The sequence below is a fragment of the Epargyreus clarus genome, unplaced genomic scaffold (assembly GCF_041222505.1).
Source record: "Epargyreus clarus isolate Ecla_fem2 unplaced genomic scaffold, WU_Ecla_fem_2.2 ptg000006l, whole genome shotgun sequence".
Classification (NCBI taxonomy): domain Eukaryota; kingdom Metazoa; phylum Arthropoda; class Insecta; order Lepidoptera; family Hesperiidae; genus Epargyreus; species Epargyreus clarus.
This window is the reverse complement of record NW_027332214.1, coordinates 12,691,344-12,702,956: the sequence shown is the minus strand read 5'-3', so window position 1 is coordinate 12,702,956 and position 11,613 is coordinate 12,691,344. Positions and strand designations below refer to the sequence as shown.

Below are 11,613 nucleotides of genomic sequence, written 5' to 3'. Positions count from 1 at the left end.
ATCTATTTTTCATACCCCTAAGTGATAAGGGCTGTTCATCCTTAACATTTTTTTATTTATATCACAACACGTTTGCCGGGTCAGCTAGTATAATATAAAACAACATCTCATATCATCAAAATACCCTAAAGGATCATCTCCTTCGAGTAAAATTTTCGCCATGAACGAAATAAAAAGAAATATTGTTGATATTATTTCAATATGAAACAAAACGCTCACTTAACCTTCCACGTACAAACCCGCTTCCAAAACCATTATGAAACGGAAACTTTGTTGCTCATACGCCCGGCAATATGAACTCTAACTAGTTCAAACTGGTTAGCTCCGAGCAAACAGTTACCAGACTTACTGCGGAAATAAAATGTTGCATATTCCGCTCAGCTCTTCAAAGTAACAAGGGTTACAGTTTTACTATTAGCAGAAAGTCGCATTGGCATTCATAAACAAGGTTAAAACACTAACCAGCACCTTCGTCTGCCAATAATTGCATTGAAAGTACTTGGTATATTCCATACCTTCTTCAATTGTGGAAAACTACTCGCATCCATCTGTGATATACGTATACATTTATAAAAGTTAAAGATTAAGGTAAATAAATGTTTTCTAAGTATATGCCTAAATAATAACATATATGAAGGTTTAAGAAATATACTCGTATATGATGTAACATGGCGTGTGGGCTAATTAATAAAAAAGTTCGAGTAGTAATAATAACTTGCAAAATAAGACCTAATTTGCAAGTTATTACAAAGTTTTTGGTACATATCAAAGTATATTATCGTATCGTATTATATCATATTATATGTATGTATTGAATCCAAAAAATCATTTCAAGAATCCTTTTTTAATTCTCAAGCGCGTTAAATTATATCGAAACTAAAGGTGCTTACCCATGCAAACCTAGAGCCGAAAGCAATATGAAACGGAAACTTTGTTGCTTCCGTAGAACGCTGGGCAATATGAAACGTAACTGGATCAAACTGGTTCGCTCTATATAAACATTTTCTAACTAGCGCATTTAAGTTGAGCAGTGTTGCGTACGACCTTAGTATCTCTTAGAATTAACGACAGACTTAGTATAATTTCTAACGAGCTATGTAGCGGATAATGCTGGAGAGATTAATTAACTAATTTAGATTTTAGTTTGGTTTTGGGTGTTTGTGTTAACTGTGTGCAATGAGACTAAAAAGCGTTGTAGAATCCGTCGAAGCCAAATCTCCCTTTCCAATGTCCGCTGTGCTACTTAAGTCATCAAATTCTTTTATATTATTTACTCCGTTTTCTAAAGAAGTAAAGTTTCAAAGGAGTATACATTTTACTCGTATTTAACAGTGTGAACTACAGCTTAAATCGTTCTGAATGCCCAGCAGTGGGATAATAATATGTTTATACCTATTAACGATGATTGCAAGCAAAATAAAAAAATAATAGTAATCAATACATATAGATTAAATTGTTTTACGTACGGTCAAAATAATCAACTTTAATCATACGAAGCCATAGATTAGTAAAGATTACTACACTCCTAACAAGAAAATGTACCCAGTTTTGAGAATTGAAATAGTTGCGTAAAAAAGTTTTGCCACGACTCCGTGCTAAAATGTCCCTAAAATATTTGAAATAATTATTTATTTATTACTTAAATTACGCAGTATTAGTTATTTATTCGTAAATTTTCTCTAAAAATGTTTTTATTTGTCAAGAATTAAAAAAAAAGTACTTACTAAAATAAGCCGTTTGTGGCTTCATTCAATTTCAAGGCGGCAAAGTATCTTTACTTATCTATGTACGAAGCAAGTAAGTTAAACTAGGGATGATAGAGGGATACGAAAGTTTGGAGCGACGAATATGCTTGAGTATGTTCAGTTATTTCCAAATTATGTTTTGGAGTACTGTATGAGAAAACTATAAGCCTACGTTATTTTAGTGGTAAATCTGTTCGTATAAATACAATATATTTAGCTGTACATAAAATATTGTCATCATGTAAGTAACTATAACCTATTTCTGCCTAATAGCAGCAGTGTTAGGCGCTGCTGTGTTCCGTTTTGAAGGGTGTGTTAAGGGAGACATACTTTTCCGAGGCGTTCCAGCTTAGTCCTCAGGGGTAGCGGCGCATCTATGACCGACCTCAGGTAGGAATATCTAACCTTATCTAGGGTTGGTTACAGATGTCCATGGGTGGCAGTAGCCACTTGCCGTCAGATGGACTGCATGCTCGTCTGCTACTCCTACATTATAAAAAAAAACTGTAAGTCTTTATAAGAAATAAATTCCACTAATATAATTGTATCCTATCACCCCCCAAAGCAGGGGGATCCACGACCTGTAGTCGAAACTGGGAAACAATTAGATTCAATGCATAGTTTGAAAATGTATTTTATTATATATTAAAACGATTTTTAGGAATGATGACATCTTTTCTATTAAAATTTCCTAATCGTGTAAAGTAGTAACACTCATAAATATCCGCAAATATATAAAAGCTTAGATTAATTAAAAACCTCTTTTTATAGATATCGTAGGCGTCGAAGGGATGAAGTCCGGTCCGTGGGAAGTGATGTCTTCCTGTAAGTTATTTTTATATCTCGATCCACGAAACTCGGTCAATAGTGATAGCTACACTCCTCTTTTCCAAAGAAGGCATATCTTAATAGACTTTGAAATGCTGCCTTTTCAAATAGTGCCTTGTTGTGGTATTTTACATACAAAACATTTAGTGTACAAAAATGACGGAATCTTGTTCTATGTTATTATCTAACTCATATATTTCAATTCATTCAATTCAATGATAGATAGCAAAACAGCAGTGATAGCCTAGTGGTTAGGAACTCGGCTTCTCGATCGAGGTGTCCGAGGTTCAAATTCCAGGCACGCACCTCTGATTTTTCAAAATTATGTGCGTATTAGAAGTTAATTATCACTTGCTAAACGGTGAAGGATAACATCGTGAGGAAACCTGCATACATGAGATATATAAAAAAAATATCTCAAATGTATGTGAAGTCTACCAATACGCACTTGGCCAACGTGGTTGACTATGGCCTCATCCTTCTCATTATGAGAGGAGACCCGTGCCCAACAGTGGGACAGTAATGGGTTAATGATGATTCAGTTCAATATTTCTGTATTACTCATGATTCATTGTAGTAATAATAAATAATCATACAAAAAAAATGTCGCGTTAATAAAAAAAGAGAACTAGATATTGAAACACGTGTTTCAGTGCTTTTCCCATTTTATTGGAATATAAATTACCGAAAAATAAAACGACAAGCATAAAAATATAAAGTATATTTATATTTGATCATTTGATACAATGTCATACTAAAACGTATACATTTGAAATTGCAAAACATTGCGAAATACGACTTAATCCATTAGCGGAGACTAAAATATAAACTTTATATGTTACTAAATCTAATTTCATAGAAAATATGACATACAAATAAAATATCCAAAATTGTTGCTGAATTTCAAGTTTTATGGACAAATACAATGATTGAAATATTTTTAGGTACAGATGAAGATAATATATACTACTTACATAGTGTTTTTAATAATAGCAGATTCTGCAAACCATGATGTAATTGATGTACATAGATGAATTAATATGTACTAATGTGTACTAATCCCAAATAAGGCTAAGAATGTATGTAAAAACTATCTAACAAAGAGGCTGTCCCTGAAAACTAGGGTGAAGGTAAATAAAATGTCTGTCCGTAAGTCTACTTTCTACAGGAACACAGTCCCTTACTACTGTTATTAGAGGGAATGCAGAAATACGTGTGGTGGTGATACCACCACAGTCGGATGAAGAATCAAAATCTATTTATGTTATTTATCACATTTATCTATATGTTATATTTCAAACGATGAAATTATTTTAGTTTAGTCTCCACTAAAAATTTCAATATTCTTTGGTCATTATGATTTCTGTAATTTATAAATTAATACATACAAGAATCATTGACAACATCATTATAAATACTTTAATTTAAAGGTATAATAGAAAATACAGAATTATAATTTTCTTAAAGATAAAAAGTCAATGTATTTTACAAGTCTCATCAAATTCGCAGAATTTTACAGATAATAATAAATCTAAGAATAAAACATTACAGTAATCTGAGACTACTTAACTGAAGGTCTACGCCTACCTTATTATCCTGTAAATATTAATAACGTCTAAATACATCATCAAAGAGAATTTCTTCTAAATGTAAAGCTTCTTTTCGGTGAGAATAAACACTACACAATTCTGCAAACTTGTCAAATTCATTATAGTCTAACTTAATACCCGTATAAAATCAAAGACTAAGCAACGAATAGACTCCGCATTTATACTTTACAAACACGATAATAATAATATATAATATATATCTTAATTTGCAATCTGATTTCATAAAAAATATTATCAAATGTCATCGCAGGCAACGTTCAAACAAATTCCTGTATTATGGAAAGAAATATCAGGGAATCGGCTAAATTAAGTCTATCGAGGGATTAATTTAAAATGAAGCATAATGCGGAATCTAAATATTTAAAACATCTTTGTATAAAGATTATTATTTATCATTGAAGTACATGTTTTATTTGAAACGTAGGTACTCAATAATGTTTTACCTACTCATGCTCAATAATTTTTGGTGTTCCAAAAAATGTTATAACACCATATCTTTGGGCGTCTAATAGATTATGTACATTAAACATAAAAATTATAATTCCTAATCTCAATTACCCAGAACATAATTTATTTAGGATAGGAAACTACTTTATGTCCATCAAAAGTGCTTACTTTAGGGCCCACATACAAAACCTTCTACTTGTAAATAATTACTTAAGACCTTTCGTTCATTCGATGTACCAATTACAATAGTATAATTTGCATACAAGTTAATTTTATTTGAAAAATAGTTTGTATAACTTGATCCCTACTAGATTTTAATTACAGAAACCGACTGAGAAATGGAAATACCGCCATTTTGGACTACATTTTTTATTGCATCAAGTTATAATTCTCTTATAATACAATCGTATAAACAACCTTACAATATCAAACGACCTCAAAACTACTTTACGTCCAATGAATCCAAAAGCTTACCATAGTTATCGTTGCTTTCATTCACTATACCTCTTATATCTACTTAGCTATACTGTACAAAACACTGCTTACTACATTTATCACTAAGAATAATACTGCATGCATTCATCACATCACTATAGACATCTATATGTTTGATTTGTTTCTTTGTCGCCCATTGTCAATAACCGATCTTTCCGATGTTTTGCTTACTTAAGACCATTGTTAAATTTCGATCTTTGGTAGGCAACATTTGCTTAGATTAAGTATTAACAACAGGCGTATAATTCTTAGGATTTCTACATCTGACTTGAAACTCTCCTCGAAACTTTACATTATATTTTTCTTTAAGAACCATATTTGTAATGGCTATATTCAGTTCATAATTTATTATTTTAACTACTTTATCTATTTAAGAGTCCGTTTGTGTCTCCATATCATCTACGTGTCTCGTCAGTGCTGTTTCTAATTCACCATCGCTGTTGTTAGAATCTGTGTCTCCTGAAAACTCATAAATATTAATAACTATTGTACTATTAATTGCACTAAAATGATAAATTATAAAGATATACGCATTTTTCTTTATGTGTTTTTTTTAAATATAGGAGTAGCAGACGAGCATGCAGTCCACCTGATGGTAAGTGGCCACTGTCGCCCACGGACATCTGTAACCAACCCCAGATAGGATTACTACCCGAGATCGGTGACAGATACGCCCTTTAGGACTAAGCAGAAACGCCTCAGAAACCTATGTCTCCTTCACCACATCCTTCAAACCAGAAAATATCAGCGTTTAACACTGCTGTTATGAGGCAGAAATAGTGTGAAGGAAAAGTAATTTGGGAAACATTATTGTAACAAAATTAAGGAATTTTAATTTTATTAGTTTAATATGTTTTCGGGTTGGATGCCTGGCTAGGAGAATTTCTACATGATATGAATCTATATAATAATTTAATTTTTTATTCTGGATCTTATTATTCATATATTCATAGTCGTATGTAGCTTTGTCTTTTTTTATCAATATATATAAATTCAGTAAAATCATGGAAACTAATATGGTTTCATAGTGATAATATGTAGTTTATTCATATAATCATGTATTATCTCACCATGCGGCCTCGTGTCCAAAGCCAAAACAGCTAACGGTGCTTCATCGAGCACTCCCGACCACCTCGCAGCCAACACCCTGGATCCTCGGTGTCCTCTCACGACCACAGTTGGCACTACGCCTTGAGTTATTGAAGATCCACTGTACATTGATACGCCTACACTTCTTCGCATTATTGTGCTGTAAAATTATAATACTTATCAAAACTGACTTACTTTTACGTACTTAACGAATAATTTCTTTCAGGCTTTTGTAATGCTTCTTTCTCTTTTGTCTTTACGCTATAATGTTCAGTACTGAAATTATGTCAACAAAATATTTTTTCACATTCTAAAATTTAATACTCTTGATTCAATATAGCTATTTTAGCTTAGATATGAATAGATACTTACTTCTGTTCTGGATCCCGTCTTGGTGTAGACTTCTTCCTGCATATAATAACTAGCGTCACGCATAAGGTCGTCAAAATAGTTAACATCACCAATGCAAGAGCAGCTCCTATGAGTAATGCGACGCTGTTGTCGCTGGTTGGAGGTGGCAGGGGCGGCGCAGGTGTCATAGTTTGAAGAGAACCTTGAAAAAAGGATTTGAATATTGGTTATTCTCACGGTAGTAATCAATGGTGTCGCCGCAAGATTACATAATAAGCAGACGATTTTACTTTTGTATTCAGATACGATGAATTGGAGTAAAATTATTTCAGTTTACTGTACTAAACGTAATTCTAAATAGAGAAAATTATTATGCTTAATTATGTGATAAATATATAATCGTGTACCGTCATTACCGGGTCTATCCAAATCGTCTTCAGCTCTTATCGATATACTGTGCAATGCAGCTGGTCTTTGTGACCTTCCGCGAGGGGTCTCCGAGTAGACGAGAAAGGTATACCGCCCTGGAGACAACGCATCAAGTGGAAATTGAGGCATCACGTCGTTGCTTGCTCTGTAAACTGCTTCTGTTAGGCCTCTTCCAGATAGTATACCCTATAGGAAAGTTATGAGATTAAGTTATATACATACATAATCACCAAAATATTAGTATTATTGAAGTTAATTAACATAATAGTATAGTACAGTAACATTAATATGTAAAACCATGAAAAATATGAAGTTAGAAATACGTGGTTGAAATATGAAGATAAACAAATTGAAAGATATAGGATTTTTGGAAAGGTTATCCACAATACGATTTGGTCATTGTAAAGGCGGTGGCGGTAAGGGTGCTAAATGTGGTGATTATTAACTTATGGGAAATCCACAACCGATTTTAAAAAATCAAGGCTTGAAAAATACTGATTAAATGAAGATACTGATTGAATGAAGAAAGTAATCATATCTACCAGAACAAACACCCAGTAGACTTTGTATTGATAGATTAGCACAAAGCCTAAGAAAGTTAGTAGCATCACCAAGCTCAGTTCAACCAAGCTTCTCCACCACCTCACCTGGTCGTTCATGGTGGCCTCATCTCGCACCGGTGCGTTGTGGCGTACCTCGAGCGCCTCCAGGATAAAGCGCTGGGGTAGCCCACCGTCGTGGCCGGGGTCGCAGCGGAGAAACTCGTTCTCTACTTCGCAGTTGCTTGGCGGTTCTGGTAGAGCTAGTGAAAATGCATCATTATCGTTAAGCCTCTCCTTTTAAATTTGCGCTTATAGGATTTACTGATACTGATTAGTTTGCCAAGGGCTTCTGGCTATTTGGTTTGCAGTTTGGAGAGAAGTTCAAATGTATTTAAAATTTATTTTCTACGAGGGATTTTTTCCTCTTTATATTAAATTACAGGATTATGATACGTCCAATATATCCTTTAGCTACATCAAAAAATTTGATAGTTTTAGTAAAAGCTTAGTAAAAGCTAGTTTGTGAAGTTATATGAACTTTATGTTACGTTATGCAAATATATGTCATAGTATCCGGTATTATACATTTATAACGAGTACCATTATGGTTTCCAAAATTAAAAGTGATTTAAGATGTATTACCCGCAGCTACGATCCTAAACAAACAAGGTTCCCTCTGGTCTCCTACATCATTACTGGACCAACAAGCCAGCCAGCCCAAATCTTCATCACCATCAGACGGTAGACCGTGGATGGCTGTGCTGCTAGATCCCATCACTGTAACGTTAGATGCTGGAATCTGTGGAAAATAACTTTGGAAATTACCTTTAAAGTAGCTCTAGTAGTATTTGCTACTTTCTTGTAAATTCTGATACTGCAATAACCACCGGTATTTAGCCACCTCAAATTATTGATTAAGGGGCCCTTAAATTATTAAGATATGACGAATTTAAAGAACGAAGAAGCTACACTCACCGGTAGAACATCCCTAGTGCCGTTGTAGGTCCAATAGAATCTCAACGGTCCAGCGTCTCTGGAAGACGGTGCTGCAACCGAGCACCTGGCTCTGACCTCTCCACCTGGAGCACCTGCCAGTTGCTGCACCACACTTCCAGCTGAGCATTCTGGACGAGCTGATAAAAAAACAGGTATAGCTGATAAAAATTAGTCCTGTTACTAATGAGGATTCAAATCCCGCAGCTAGAAACGGCTGAGTATCAACTTTATCATGCTGCGAGGTGGATCCCACAAGGACTGCAATAAGGTCTTACGATTGCTATACAATGGTAACAATCGTGATCTTTGACTTAATGTCCCCTGCGAGTAAGCTACTGGCGGTCTCCCATCTAAATCCAAACTTTATAAATCGGTTAGGATTTGTACAAGATGCTTAGGTATGCGTAATTTACCAATAAAATTATATTTACTTTTATAAAAATAGGACACCAATTTTTACAATAGAATTGATAAAACTTGCAAAGTATCCATCCACTTTAACTAACATATCCTTGTCTCTAAAGAAGAAATTTTATCTCAAATTAATCTAAACATTTAAAAAAATCTTATCAAACAAACCTAGCGACAAAGTACGAGTATCATTACGTTGTCGTGGAAATAATTAAATTTAATTAATGATATTTAATTCAACTTTGAAACACTCGCAATAAACTTAGAACATAGTTTAATTAGTTTCGGACGCCCGGCTGAAATTAATTCTAAATAGTTCACAAACAGTTGTTCTCAGTTATGAAACAAATTAATTTATTTGATTTCACGCATTATGAATACGATGTACGTACGAGTAACATTATAAATAGAGTTTGTTGTTATTTCATGCTTTGTAGTACGATGATATTAATTTTAAAAGTGTTCTACCATCTGTGTGATTCTAGTTTATTAACAGCACTTTCTTGTTATTTTCGATAGTGATTGTTTTAGACCTTTTTGTGTTTGAATTTTATACGAGTACAGTAAAGGTGCTTGTACAAAAATCTTGAATTTTTCAAGGAAAATTGATTGGGGAATAATGGATTGTTTTTATAATAAGTTTAAATGGCCAATATTTTCGTTTTCACTTCTGGATATGTTTTTCTTGCCACATCTTGAGGAGGAATAAAGTGTTTTCCATGAAGCTCCTGCGCCATGCCTCGTCTCGTGAAAAAGGAATATTTGTATGAAATATACTTAGTTCCAGCTTAGTCCTCAGGAGCATCTGTGGCCGACCTCAGGTAGGAATATGTAATCCTATGTGGGGTTGATTACGGATGTTCATGAGCGGCAGTAGCCACCTACCATCAGGTGGACTGCATGCTCGTCTGCTACTCCTATATTATGAAATAAAAAACTTACATAGAATATTCAGAGTCAATGGTTCGCTTAGGCCTGTGCCTTCAGAGTTCCGTGCTCTACACCGGTACCTCCCTGAATGGTGTCGCCTCAGACCTGTTAGGATCAACTTGGCTCCTTCCACTGCAATGCCCCCTATAGGATCGTCGCGAATCAGATGGTCCTGTTAATAATCATAATTATAAATTAATTCTTAAAGTCAGTGAATATGCGTAAAGTGATTCTGGTAACAACACTATCTAATTTATTAGAAACATAGTAGTGATGGTTGTTGTTCCTTAGATAATATAACAGCCGCAATAAGCTCTATTGTATTTAAGTTTAAACGATGTGGTAAGGATGAGATACTTGAGGTATTGCAACTTAGCCCTGAAGGGTAGCAGGGTATTTGTGACCCACTTTAAGCAAAACTTGAGAATATGTGAAATACAGGAGTTACCTATTTCCTATTTAAGGACATTTACCATTAAGTGGACTACCTGATTACTTACTTCTTCTATTTTCTGATATATGAGTATAGTAGTAATAAGAGTATATTATACTCTTATTACTACTATACTCCTTAACTAACATCTTAATATAAGGGATGTTAAATTTGTGGCATAAAAAATCTTGTGCACTTTTACGTCATTTCCGTCGATTGTTTCGTTTTATAGTAACAAAATATTATGATTATATACTCAGAATCGAGCAACGTGCCATATCTATCTACCTCAAAACTAATCTAAACATGAATTCAAAACGTGACCTTTCTCAAACAGAAATCATATTAAACACCTGCTCCATCATCACCGTGCAGCGCAATGCGATAGACGATATTTGTCGCTTTTGGGACGCTTAGAATATTTGATACGATAACGAGTAGACTAAGAAGTAAATGACATTTTACTAAGAATAAGTGATAATAAAAAAACGTTTTCTACACTTACGGCCCACACTAGGATTCCCTGTATCGTGGGTACCATGGAAACACACAAACACCCAGACCTAGATATCTAAATTCACCATTCAAATATATATTTGGCCGGGGATCGAACCCGGAACCCTTCGCACGTCAGACCAGTATAGTGACGGCTCCGCCACGCGTGTCGTCGCTGATGATATTATATTACAAAGGTAATGAAACCCTTCGATTACGACCTACGACCGCACTGCCACGCTTAATTCTACCTCGGAACAACATTGAAATCACGAATTTGGCACTCGACAAACATCCAAATGAATAATTTGGCATTGGACAGATATCTAATAGAAGAATTTGGAAGGTGTCTTAGTGAAGAATTTGTAATTTGGCTCTGAGTATCATTGTTTGTGTATAACTAGGTTGAGTAAAAATTGTAATCAAAAATGAGATCTTTATTTTTCACTCAGTTTTTCTTTATAATGTTGATCAAGAAACGCATATAAATTTACGTATGTAACGTAATTTTGATTTAAGATTTTTTGGAATCTAGTTTCTTATTTTATACTTAATTTTTGCACTTTTATCATAAAAAACCTTACATCGTAAAAGTTATGAATATATAAACTATTTATATTTTTTCAAGCGAAAAACCTTCATCGTTTCTCGTAAGCACCTCAGTAATGAGACAAGTCAGAAAGTTTATAAGGAAAACAGTTTCTCTCAAACTGTGCGATTTATTTAGTGAAGCAATTTAACGGCGCTGGCGAGTTAATGGAATGTTATTATAAGTTATTACTTTCTGTCAGTAACAAATTGGATATTGCTAA

The 11,613-nt window shown here is 34.1% G+C and overlaps 1 protein-coding gene across 1 annotated transcript in view; it reads right to left on the bottom strand.

The window, feature by feature from the left end:
• Nucleotides 1–3,347: 3,347 nt before the first annotated feature.
• The window catches only part of LOC140742992 (protein turtle homolog A), a 74,543-nt gene continuing 66,277 nt past the window's right edge, over nucleotides 3,348–11,613 (bottom strand). The window contains exons 9-16 of the mRNA XM_073074117.1: nucleotides 9,886–10,045; nucleotides 8,512–8,669; nucleotides 8,179–8,335; nucleotides 7,642–7,796; nucleotides 6,982–7,180; nucleotides 6,587–6,767; nucleotides 6,196–6,374; nucleotides 3,348–5,584 (exon numbers count right to left, since the gene is read on the bottom strand). Of these exons, the coding sequence (XP_072930218.1) occupies nucleotides 5,496–5,584; nucleotides 6,196–6,374; nucleotides 6,587–6,767; nucleotides 6,982–7,180; nucleotides 7,642–7,796; nucleotides 8,179–8,335; nucleotides 8,512–8,669; nucleotides 9,886–10,045 (1,278 nt within the window). The 3' untranslated portion in view covers nucleotides 3,348–5,495. The remainder of the gene's footprint in view (nucleotides 5,585–6,195; nucleotides 6,375–6,586; nucleotides 6,768–6,981; nucleotides 7,181–7,641; nucleotides 7,797–8,178; nucleotides 8,336–8,511; nucleotides 8,670–9,885; nucleotides 10,046–11,613) is intronic.